At 46.8% G+C, this 13,377-nt stretch overlaps 1 protein-coding gene across 1 annotated transcript in view; it reads left to right on the top strand.

Moving 5' to 3' along the window:
* The window catches only part of rapgefl1 (Rap guanine nucleotide exchange factor (GEF)-like 1), a 37,405-nt gene extending 24,479 nt beyond the window's left edge, over positions 1-12,926 (top strand). Inside the window, exons 14-16 of the mRNA XM_085272352.1 lie at positions 465-529; positions 5,472-5,526; positions 6,273-12,926. Coding sequence (XP_085128478.1) covers positions 465-529; positions 5,472-5,526; positions 6,273-6,397 — 245 coding nt within the window. The 3' untranslated portion in view covers positions 6,398-12,926. The remainder of the gene's footprint in view (positions 1-464; positions 530-5,471; positions 5,527-6,272) is intronic.
* Positions 12,927-13,377: the final 451 nt, after the last annotated feature.

Raw genomic sequence — 13,377 nt, 5'->3', positions numbered from 1 at the left:
ACGAGATGAAAGACAGAAAAACTGGAGCGAGGAACCTCGCTCCAGTTTTTCTCAGAACCAACGAAGAAGAGGACTCTTTGAAGTGTCTGAACCTGTGTGTGTGCTGCCTTTAGCTCTCTGTCTCCATGGTAACAGAACCATAGAGATGGAAGTGAAGAGTTAAAATCAGGAATCTGGGATTACAGCTGATACTTTTCCCTCGGCGCCCCCCTGTGGTGATGACAGCGCTGCACATTAACACGTGATCGATCGCTGTCCCGGTTTCTTTGTTTTGGTCGTTTGTTCTTTCATTTTTGTATCTTCCGTTTTATGTTATTTGTTTTGTTTTTCTCTCCTTTGTTAATATGTTGCTTTAAAAACACGTCTCACTGACTGCAGTTCGTTTGATCGTTGTGCGCATCACTGATTCTGTGTGTTTGTGTCCTCGACTCATCGCCGGCTGACGTCTCGTTTTTTCCTGCCAGACTTGACGTTTCTTCACGAGAGCTGCAAAACGTTTCACGGTGAACTCGTCAACTTTGAGAAGATGGTGAGTGGCGTCACGCTCGCACCTGAAAACCAGCTCAGAGTTTAAATGATGTGATTCAGACACTTTGGGTCGCGGGACGTACTAAACGTACTAAAATGAAATGTTTTTGAAGATAAATACGAGTAAAAACAGACGAATATTTTTCCAGAATAAATAAACTGAAACTTTTTAAGATTTTGGTCCAGTCAAAATTAGAGAAGTTAGAAACATGAATGTGCTGCAAAGAACAACTAAATACAATTTGTGTCCTTTTCAGCAGAAGTTAAAATAACAACAAATGAAAACACTGAGTTTTCTTCTGCTTTGGCAACAAGTTCGTTGGTTTGGTGTGAGCTCGTGCGTCGTGCAGATGGTCAGGATGGACCGCAGGTGTTCATCTGTGAGACGACTCCTGTGTTCAGCTTCTCACAGATATGTGCTACCAAACAGGCACCAGGTTCGAGCCGCATGTAGACGGCGCTGCGGCTTCAGGAATGGGGCGAACAAACCGAGCGCCCCGTCACACTGCAGCTGCACGGGTGCAGTTTCCATGTCAACGAGGCGCGAAGCAGCTCCAAATTCTCTTTTTGTGCTTCAAGGTGACCAAAGCGCCGTGCGAACTCACCACAGTGCGCATCTGGGAACAAGGTTGAGCCGACTTGGTTCAACATTACTTGGCTACAGGATATGATGGCGGTTATGGTCATGATGTAGTTGTCCTCCTGCATCCTGACAATCAGCCTGATTTCACCTCAGTAAGTCACATGATAGGGTGGGGCAGCAACAGGTTCACCTGAAACTTTGGCTGATTGTGACCCACACCTCTTTCCACACCTTGGCTCATGTGATTAGGTTCAACAGTGGGCCCATGACCCTCTTGGGGACTCTCCACCTGTTGCTCTTAGAACTGAAGAAGCTTCTCGGATGAAACTTTTTCAAGGAAACATAAAGAAGTCCTGACACTTTTCTTTTTTTTTTCAAGGTTCAAGGTTCTTTATTTGTCACATGCATAGTTATACAAGTATAACACACAGTGAAATGTAGCCTGACACGCTCCTCGACATGTGCAAAAAAATTGGGGGGGGGGCTGTAGAGGAAGAACATTTTTTATATATATATATATATATATATATATATATATATATATATATATATATATATATATATATATATATATATACACAGTTGTCAGCCACCTCCTGTACATGGATGACATCAAGCTGTATGCCAAGAGTGAACGAGACATCGATTCACTGATCCACACTACCAGGCTATACAGCAATGACATTGGAATGTCGTTCGGACTGGAGAAGTGTAGTCGGATGGTAACAAAGAGAGGGAAGGTAGTCAGAACTGAGGGGATTGAACTACCAGAAGGCAACATTGCAGACATAGAGGACAGTTACAAGTACCTGGGGATCCCGCAGGCGAATGGGAACCATGAAGAGGCCGCTAGAAAAGCTGCAACCACCAAGTACCTGCAGAGGGTCAGGCAAGTCCTGAGGAGTCAGCTGAATGGTAAGAACAAGATCCGGGCCATCAACACGTACGCCCTGCCCGTGATCAGGTACCCTGCTGGGGTAATAAGCTGGCCAAAGGAGGAGATAGAAGCCACTGACATAAAGACAAGAAAGCTCCTGACCATGCATGGAGGGTTTCACCCCAAGTCCAGCACCCTGAGGCTGTACGCTAAGCGGAAGGAAGGGGGCCGGGGACTGGTGAGTGTCAGCACCACAGTCCAGGATGAGACAACGAACATCCAAGAATACATTGGGAAGATGGCCCCAACTGACCGAGTGCTCAGTGAATACCTCAGGCAGCAGAAACCCAAGAAAGAGGAGGGAGACGAGGAACCATCATGGAAGGACAGGCCCCTGCACGGTATGTACCACCGGCAGATAGAGGAGGTGGCTGATATCCAGAAATCCTACCAGTGGCTGGACAAAGCTGGACTGAAAGACAGCACAGAGGCACTAATCATGGCAGCACAAGAACAAGCTCTGAGCACAAGATCCATAGAGGCTGGGGTCTATCACACCAAGACCCCAGGTGCAGGCTGTGTAAAGATGCCCCAGAGACTATCCAGCACATAACAGCAGGGTGCAAGATGCTAGCAGGCAAGGCATACATGGAACGCCATAACCAAGTGGCCGGCATAGTGTACAGGAACATCTGTGCCGAGTATAACCTGGAAGTCCCGAGGTCAAAATGGGAGATGCCCCCAAGGGTGGTGGAGAATGACCGAGCTAAGATCCTGTGGGACTTCCAGATACAGACGGACAAAATGGTGGTGGCTAACCAACTGGACATAGTGGTGGTAGACAAACAGAAGAAGACGGCCGTAGTGATCGATGTAGCGGTTCCGAATGACAGCAATATCAGGAAGAAGGAACACGAGAAGCTGGAGAAATACCAAGGGCTCAGAGAAGAGCTCGAGAGGATGTGGAGGGTGAAGGTAACGGTGGTCCCCGTGGTAATCGGAGCACTATGTGCGGTGACTCCCAAGCTAGGCGAGTGGCTCCAGCAGATCCCGAGAACAACATCGGAGATCTCTGTCCAGAAGAGCGCAGTCCTGGGAACAGCTAAGATACTGCGCAGGACCCTCAAGCTCCCAGGCCTCTGGTAGAGGACCCGAGCTTGAAGGATAAACCGCCCGCAGGGGCGTGCTGGGTGTTTTTTTTTTTTTTATATATAGTATATACACTGGGTGAATGTGCAGTAGTAGCAGCAAGCAGGTGAATTCTGTACATTAATATGAATAGACATCTGACTATTTTACAGGATAGACAATATAAACATATTTAAAATTAAGGAATTGAAATGTACATTGTGCCTTGGTTTAGTGTCTGGAAGAGTCCTGTCTCAGTCAATTATAGATGATGTGAGAGGGCGGGTGTGTGTGTTTAGGGCACGGATGGCTTGGGGATAGAAGCTCCTCTTGAGTCTCTCTGTCCTTGCCCGGAAGATGCGGAACCTTCTACCAGATTGCAGAAGTTGGAACAGTTTGTTGCCAGGATGGGACGGGTCCTTCAGTATCTGCGCTGCTCTAGTCCGGCATCTCCTGGTGTAGGTGTCCTGAAGCGGGGGGAGAGCAATCCTGCAGCAGCGTTCTGCTGTACGGATCACTCTCTGGAGAGCTTTTTGGTCCTTCACACAGCTGTTCCCAAACCACGATGTCATGTTCTGTGTGAGGATGCTCTCCACAGCGCCTGTATAGAAAATCCTGAGGATCTTTGGAGAGACCCTGAACTTCCTCAGTTGTCGTAGGTGATACAGGCGCTGCCTAGCCTTTTTGGTCTGGGCCTGAATGTGGGCAGCCCATGTCAGGTCTGAGGAGATGTGGACACCAAGATACTTGAAGGACTGCACCCTCTCCACTGGAGCTCCATTGATGATAATGGGCTTGTAGTCTCTGTGCTGACTCCTTCTGAAGTCCACCACCAGCTCCTTGGTCTTGCTGACGTTCAGCTGGAGGTGGTTGTCCTGGCACCACGATGCCAGATTCTTCACTTCATCCATGTAGGCCGTCTCATCGTTGTTGGAGATGGCACCCAACACCACTGTGTCGTCAGCAAACTTCACAATGGTGTTGGAGCCATGGGTGGCCACACAGTCTGAAGTGTAGAGGGAGTAGAGCAGTGGCGAGAGGACACATCCCTTTCAGAGCTCCTTAGACTACTCAGGCTTTGCCCTCATCTGTGTTTTGTTGGGCTTATCTGTAACCATGTACTTGGACCATGAAAGGCTCTTGTTAGATTTGTATTGTTGATTGTCATTTATGCTTAGAAATATTTACTTATATATGCTTAGAGTTTTGTAATTAGTTGTAGATTGGTAGAGGTTTTGATCCTTGATAGTCTGCAAACTTTGTGTGTATTAGACAGCACTTTGGGAGCATGAGAGGTCATACCGTGTTTTATTGTTTTATGGTAGGATTAACGTAGTTGCGTCTGTTCTAGTCTAAGTGCTCTTTGTTTAGATGAACTGCAGGACTTCCTCACCGTGTTATCTAGGATGAACCATCTAGGGTGAGGGGGAGGCTACCCTCTTCCTGACCAAGGATGTTTGACCCTTTGATCAGCAGTCCCCACACACACACACACACACACACACACACACACACAGTATTCTTTGTTCACATGTATACCTATGTAAGATGTTATATGTTAATGACCCTATGCATATTCATGTAACCACAATAAAAGGAGTGCTGTGAGGAAACCTGGCTGAGAGTCTGACAGTGGTCAAGTGGTGGAACGACGCTTGGCTCCAGCCAGGTCTCCCTCATGCATGAGTAACCAGAGAACTTTGGTGCCTTGAGTCTTGCTTTTGCTGCGTAGCAGATTGTCCTTAACGTTCCAGCGAATAGGTTTATGTTACAAACCTATCAGCTCTGATGTCAGAATCAACATTTCTCCAGTGGGAGGGGCTAGCTTCACAGTAACTTTACAGTAGGGTTGTACATCAACAGAAGCTTGACTTGATGTTCCCAGGTAGCCTAGTGCTCAGCGAGCATAGTGAAGTGCTGCATTATGAGTTCTGTAGTTTGTGTGTTTCAGCGTTTCATATCGCCGGGACGTGAATAACAATAATAATAAATCTATAAGCAATGATCTCGCGGGCCGGACATAAATGTACGCCGGGCTGGATGTGGCCCGCTCGCCTCGAGTTTGATACATATGCTTGAAGTTGTTTGCTGTGATGAAGAGGAAATAACAGTTACAGCCGCTGCAATTCTTCTTCACTCAAACACTTTCACTTCCTGTTTGTCAGCCTGAAACAGGAAGCGCTAAAACTGCAGTTCCTCTGACGTCCAGCAGAGGCAGCAGAGAGCCAGTCCCGTAGACTCTGTGTTAAAATAAATACGTTAACATGCTGATACTCTCAGCAGACCCCACAGTGTCCACACTGCAGGCATCCATTAATCACAGACAGGAACTGACTCCTCCCCCTCTGTCTGCAGCACAAAGTGGCCGAGATGGTGAGGAACATCAGACGATACAGGAGCAGCCAGCTAGGTAACACACGCGCACACACACGCACGCACACACACACCCGCACACACACACACACACACGCACACACACACACGCACACACGCACACGCACACACGCACACGCACACACACACACACGCACACACACACCCACACACACACACACACACGCACACACACACACGCACACACGCACACGCACACACGCACACGCACACACACACACACGCACACACACACCCACACGCACACACACACACGCACGCACACACACACACGCACGCACACACGCACACACGCACACACACACACGCACACACACACACACACCCACACGCACACACGCACCCACACACACGCACACACACACACACACACGCACCCACACACACACGCACCCACACACACGCACACACACACACACACACGCACACACACACACGCACACACACACACACGCACCCACACACACGCACACACACACCCACGCACACACACACACACGCACACACACACACGCACACACACACACACACACACACGCACACACACACGCACACACACACACACACGCACACACACGCACACACACACACACACACACACACACACGCACACACACGCGCACACTCAGTAAAGTTACAAATAGAATAAAGTAAAAGCAGGACGTCTGCAGCTCTGTGGGGTTTGTCTCCCCCTGGTGGCAGCTTTATCACACTGCAGCCCTGCATCACTAACAGCTGTTTCTTTCTTTTTTTTTCTGGTAGCCATAGATACGGAGATGTCTCCCTCCCACCTGCAGACCAAGGCCTACGTGCGGCAGCTGCAGGTGATCGACAACCAGAACCTGCTGTTCGACATGTCTTGCAAGCTGGAGCCCAAAGACACATAGAGGGAGGAAGGTGGAGGAGGAGGAGGAGCTGAGGACGTCAGAGGGAGAGGAAGACAGGACGCCAAGCCTGGACGCTTCAGTCCTCCTCCTCCTCCTCAAACAACACTACAGAGGACTCGAGCTGCGGTCCAGACTTCACGTTTACACCCTCAGAGGAGTTCTGCTGGGACCCTTCCAGGGACCGGCAGTCCTTGCTCTGCACTCAGAGGCCATTTACCCCTAAAAAGTGGGAATTCTCATTCACAGGAACGTTCAGGAAGCTTTCAGGACTGAAAGGATTTGGAAAAGGATTAAAAGTAAAAATAAAGAAAAAGCAGATCTCGCGAGACGAGTATCCGTGAGCCCAGACCATCCAGAACCTGAAGCCTAAACCCAACAACTGTCCTGCATCAGCACGACACTTTGAAGCTGGAGCTGCAGTCAGAGTCATTTCAAAGCCCAAACACCGAAATTCAAACCTCAGTTTATCTGTTTAGTGGACGTCCGAGCACCGCGGCACGAAACCCCCGAGTGCTCATCGAGCCAAACATTTAAATGTGAAATCAAATCAGATTAACCTGTAAATCAGAAAGTGCTGAAACCATACGTGGAGAGAGAAACTCCAAACACGAGTCGGGACTGAATGCTCTCCGACTCCAGGCTCCGCCTCCTGCTTTTCCTCCTGTGGCACTCGACCACTCAGATTGCAGACAATCTGACGGCTGACCTTCAGCCGCTGTGAGCGCCTAAGACGGCGAGAGTAAAGACGTTCCAGGTCTCAGAGCGCCTCGACCACGTGAAATGAGGAGAAGTGTGGAGCTGACAATGGCGGCGTTTCTTTAACAGCCATCTTGGATTCTTCAGCTCTGAGATCCACGAGCGTCCACAGGCTGAGGAGCAGCTGCAGGTGTGGACCCGGTGAAACCGGAGCAGCTCTCCTGCAGGTGGAACTGGTCCAGTTTTCAAACTCCCGGATACGAGTTTGGATCTCGTGCATTTCATCGAGTTTTCTGTCAAAGTCAGCCACTTTCTCTCACATCAGAGCTTTCCAGAACATTCCTGAACACACCGGACTCTGATGATGCATTCACTGACCATGTCAGACACACCACGGACACTGTGTGAGGTCATCGCGGTGCGTTCGAGGACGTGTAGATGCTGGTTTTCTACCGTACGACTCCGGAGAGCACCTCGGTGTTTCTGTTTCAGGACTTTGATGAAGGTCAGCGCCCGTCAGCTTTTAAAGGACCACGCCCGTGTTTTTAAACCTCTCGGCTGTCGCTCAGCTGAACGTGGGAATGGGGTCTGTTTCAGGCTCTTATACTGAAAGGGTTTCTAGCGGCTACAGTCTGATCTGAGAGCAGATGAAATGAACCAGTAAAACCAGTGTGTTTTGAGCAGTGCAGACAGGTCAAAGACCAAATCTGTAATCAGGCTGAGGTGCAGACAAAGTAGAGACATGAGGAAAACCTGAGGAATAAAAGAAGCAGGAAATAAAACAGAAGTGACTGCGACACTTAAAGATGAGCGGCTCTTACAAAGGTCGTGTTCCAGTGACGCTCGAGGAGCAACCAGTGTTTGTCCTCATGCTGCTTTATGACCGACGTCTTTTCGTGTCATTAATTCAGATTTTCAGTCGTTCTGATGTAAAAAGGAGGTTTGAGCCTGTTCGTGACGCTTAACTGCGAAACTTCAGTGAAGTGTGAAGTTATACACATTTCCAGATAAGCTTCTCTGATCTGATCAAACTAACAATCCTCTGATTCTCTGAACAAAAGTGATTCACACCGATCGATGGAAGGTTTTAGGGTTAGAATACTTCAAGCATGATAACATATTGAATAAGTCATCTCGCATTAATCGAGCGGTCTTGGCGGCTCTGGCGCAACGTCGCGCTTCGTGGTGGTTTCTCAGTGTGTGGCGGCGTTTTGTCCGGTTAAACTGAGGATAGGTCCCACCGGTGACCGGAGCGCTCTTACGACGATTAACAGTGTGCGTCACAAACCTGCGTCCACACCAGGTTCACTCACTAGCCGCAGGTTTTACTTATCTTTGGGCGAGCTGCTTCTGGCCCTCGGGCCGTATGTTTGACACCGCGCTGTAAAACCTGAAGTTGGTACGATGCTCGGAGTTTATCAGGTTCTTTCTCTCTACCCAGAATGCACCTCTCCTCTGAGGGTCGGGAATCCGTCGAGCTGAAGGAAAACACGGGTCTGGTCCTTTAAGAACGCTGCTGGTCGTTGGCTGATTGGACTGATGATCACGTGACAGCCGATCGGCTGCGCTCATGCCGAAGTCACGGACACAGAGAAGTGGGCGGAAACACTTCTTCGCTCAACGCTTGGATCTAACTGCTGTCACACCGACCAACCAATCGGCTTTAAGGAAGGACCCCTGACCGCCCTCACAGAGCTGCCCTCCCTTCGGTTGACTCGGCGCATCGGGGTGGTCGGGGTCCACGGCAATAAGAGTAGTGGCGGGAAGCGAAGCCGGTCGGTCAGCGCATGGCGTCAACGAAGCACTTTGGCGAACCTCAGGGCTCAGAGACACACAGAGGTTTTGTTTACTCCTTTTCTTGCTTTCAGTAGAGTTCAGTTCAGCTGTGTTGCAATTGGTTGGTTCTGTGTTTGTACAGCTGATCACACTTCAGTCATATTTACTCCAACAATAATAATAATAATAATAATGATAATAATAGAATCTACAGAGCTGTTGTTTTTATGCTGTGAGCACCGCCAGGCCTGAGCGCAGACGTCAAAGAGCCGCTCACCTGACGGCAAAGAAGAAGAAAGTCAGTCTGAAGTCCTTCTGCTCGACTTTTAATGGCCTGCGGGTCAGGTGGTACAGAAGGTTAGACCCTGGACAGGTGTGCCGGAGAACTGACGTCGCTCAGCTGGTTCGGCTACTCCATCGTATACCGCCCGCCGCTCTTTGCCCACAGAGTGAATGTCCTACGTGTCCTCTGTGGGCCTCCGTAGGCGCGCTGCCCGAAGCACACCTTGCCGACCGTCGAGACAAAAGGACAAAAGGCTGACGCCTTCTTCTTTCTTCAGTTCACGTCGAGTTTTTAAAAAATCTGATTCCCAGGAAAAGACTTCCAGACGTCCGTGCTCGCTTCTCTCGGCCGAATCCTCGATTGTGAGGACAGTCTCAGTGATCTGAGGCGTGTCTCATTTTGCCTCTGTCTCCTTTTTCTGATCCGGACACTTTTTGGTACTTTCCCTTATCGCCTGGACCCTTTCAGGGGAACGTAACAAAATCATCAAGTTCACAGCATCCTTCAGTCTGAACAGAAGGTTTTTGGAGATGGAAGACGTTCGGGAGCTGGAAGTCTTTTCCTGCTGCGTCATCACGTTTTTCTTTGACTCGGTCTGATGAGCCCGATCTCTTTGTTGGACTGAAGCTTCGCTGCGTCAGGGCGGCTCAGCTGAAAACGTGTAAATGGTTTGAAAACGTTCTTTGTGCTCAGCTCTGGTGGTCAGTGAGACTTCTTCATTCTCCATCTGTACCATAACATCCTGTTTATGAAAGCGAGGCCGGTCCCGTCCAGAAACGAGTCCTCAGCACAGCCCAGAGCTGCTCGTACCTCTGTGAGTCCCCTTCACTTAAACCGGGCTTTTGGGAAGAACCTGGTGGTTTAAGCACTGAGTAATGCCTCATTTTCACTCGTCAAATTGAGGCTTTTAGTCCCAGCTTGACCGTGCAGGTTACTTGATTCTGGACCGGACGAGAGCTTCAAAACGTCTTCAGCTCAACAAGACCTTTTATCCGATATGGAGCTCCGAGGAATGCAAGTTTGAATTTTCAGGAACACGTTTGTGTTTCCCAAAAAATGAGACAGAAATCCAGATTGAAGACTGCAAAAAGTTAATTTGAGGTTTAAGTCAAACTCTGAATTTCACTATTTGAGAGATAAAAATTTTACAAGGAGTCCAAATGTCCAACAGCAAACCCAAGAAAGCAAGTCTGACTAAAGCTTCAGTGCTTTTTCATGGCTTCAGTAAAGGCATAAACGACAGGAGTTGAGGTGGCCTGCAAAGTGGCTTGCAGATTTGCAGAAACTACTGGTCACTGTAGGAGAACAGGCGGTGTGCTGGGATAGCTATCTGAGCCTGAACGTTATATTCAGTCGTTCTCACTCGTCAGAAATCAGAGCCACACAAAGTTCGCAGGTTTGTTTCAGTTCCCCAGAAAACAAGTTTTAAATTCAAATACTCAAATTAGAAATTCAAGTAGAACCTAAACGCTGCCGTTTGAGTCTCAACTTCCAAGAAAATGAGTTTTAAACTGAAGAAATTTGAAGTTCAATGGATGATGACTCAGAATTCGCAAGTGTGCTCTCTCTGTCTCGAATCCCAACAACAACACGTTCAACGTTTGAACTATAAAATGTTCCCAAAAATCGGAGGTCCAGAGCAGCTCCCTGTGATTTGCATTGTTCCCTCCAGAGTTGAAGAACTCTTTATTTGATATTAAAGGTCTTGTCGAGGCGGCGACGTTAGCGGCGGTTTTGGCGGGTACAAAGTGTGAAACCCAGCGAAGATTACTATTAGATCATCACTAGTCTGCCGGTGGCTCTCTCAGGACCACTTCCTGGGTGTCAGGCGCTCTATCGTGGATCCCACCGTCGTCCCCGGCAGAAACGGATGTCCTGAGTCTCGACTCTACCCTGATTTAAGCAAACCTCATCTCGCACATTTCCGATATCACAACCTCCTGCGGCAAACCTTCCTGTTTCACTGACCAATCATGGTTTCTGCCTGCACTTCGCTGGGATCCATGATTCTGGAAGGCGGGCGGCCTCTTGGGTCGAGGCCGTCTGCGCTGTCGCCTGAACAAAAACACTGAAAAAATTAAAGTGTACATATTGCATCCGTGTAAATAGGAAAATACTAACGGAGACTATATTTTATGTATGAGTGGAGAGAGAGCAGCACTAACTCAAGGAGAAACTTTAATTTGGTGTTTTCTATTTGTAAAAGTGAGATAAAGTGTAAAGTGATGACAGAAAGAAATGATTCTGACTTTATGAATTGTACAGTTAACGCCTCAGTTTGACCGTTCTGTTGTTTTCTATCTAAAGCTTTGGGTTCTTCTTGTTTCTTCTTTTTTTGTACATAAGTGGTTGTTTACATCGATAACGAGTCCTTATTTCTGTGACGTCAGACAGACGATGTCAGTGGAGCAGAGGTCTGATGGGGGCGGGGCTCGGAGGGATGGCATCGTAACACAAAACACTCAAAGATTTTCATGTATGGTTAAACAGCACTTTAATAATAATATAAAAATAATAAAATATGACATTTGCAGTTTTACAGGAAAAAATGTAATCGTTAGATTTTATTTTAGATTTCCAGAAATAAGAGAACAACAATAAAAAGAATTTGATTTCAAGAATGAAGTTTTTCTGTTATAACTGTCTCTGATCGTTTTAAAAAGTCAATGTCACATGAAGTTTGTATAATAAGAAACATTATTAATATTATAAATATTAATTTGTGGAACTTCTGAGAATAGGTTGAAAGTGTTTAAGATTTTCTCAGGGTTCAATATCATGAGATAAATAAATGAACTTTATCACATTACATGAAAAAAGTCATTTTAAAAAAGTTTTATTACACAAAGTAATTTTAAGCTGAAAATTAGCTTTCATTTTTTGTGAGTTTTATAATTATTATAACTAATAATTATGCAATGTAATGATTTAAAACGTCACGTTCTAATACAGTGGTCCCTCGCTGTAACGCAGTTCACCCGTCGCTGCTTTGTTTCTCTTCTTCTTTTACAGCACCTTCTGTGTCCTGATTGGCTGTAGACCACTGCCAATCACTCTCCTCCGTGCCGTGTCTCCTGTACAGGGTTCAGCTTGTCACATTTACATAGATCTTCAGTCCCAGCAGTGTGACTCTGCGGTGCTGTACTGTATGTTTGTTTTCTCCCCAACAAACACAAAGGCTCCTGCGCGAGCACCCAGAAGGCAGCGAAGACGCTAACCATCGCACAAAAAGTTGGACTTCTGGACAGGCTAAAGGACGGTGGAAGTTACCGTATTTTTCTGATTATAAGGCGCATTAAGCGAAACAAAACAGTCAGAAAAGTCAAACTCGTTCTTGCTTCCTCCACTTCCGTACTATTGATTCATTAATGCTGATTCTGTGGCAGCTGCTCTGTTCCTGTTTTCTGGACCTGAAAAGAGGCTTTGAAAACATTCTGTAATGCTGGACTTATTTTTCTACAAAGGTTTGAACTTTCAGAGTGTTTAAACAAGAGAAAAGTGTGAAAAGTTGGCTACTTAGAACGTAACTCCTGCGATAAACGAGGGACGACTGTATTACAAAACTGTGACTCTGTTCTTGAAATAATTTGTGTATAATTGTACAAAGAGAAGCGTCAGACTGGACGGACGTTTCACAGCGAAATTCCAGTTTTATTTGTAATTTTTAAATTCATTGTATTACATTATCATGGAACAGGAGTCGTTCAAGAGCAAGTTTCAAATTTTTAAAATATATCAAGTAAAAAGCTGAACCATTAAAAAAATTACAACCCACAGCTTCCACACTGTTGTGAAAATATGTTTTTAATTGTATATCATTGAATTAAGCTCATAATTATTAATGTTACGGTTCAGGTTGTTCTCGTTACTGTTTCCTATAATTACAACATTACACATACGAACTCACTCTCTCTCTTCTTGGTTGAACCTTTTGTCATATTTGTTCCATAAAATGAAAACACTCAGATTATTTGTATTACTGCACTTTATCTCGAGATGTTTAATTGTTACACATCAAATGTTAAAGCAGAGAGAAGACGAGCGTAGAGAGGCTGTGGATAATTCTGCTGATTGGAGAGCTATTGATTAGGCAGCTCTGAGGGGAGGGTTGAAAGTAAAGCCAACCAGCGAGAGGCCCCGCCTCCCGCAGACCTGCTGTCACACTACAGACACTGAAATAAAACCTCTGGACAACAACACAAAGCCTCGTCACTTCCTGTTGGTG

The sequence above is a fragment of the Mchenga conophoros genome, linkage group LG4 (assembly GCF_057382185.1).
Source record: "Mchenga conophoros isolate Kocher_MC1m ecotype Shallow Benthic linkage group LG4, M_conophoros_male_GT1.1, whole genome shotgun sequence".
In the NCBI taxonomy this organism is placed as follows: Eukaryota; Metazoa; Chordata; class Actinopteri; order Cichliformes; family Cichlidae; genus Mchenga; species Mchenga conophoros.
The sequence above is the reverse complement of the archived record's forward strand: the minus strand, read 5'-3'. Positions and strand labels throughout refer to the sequence as shown.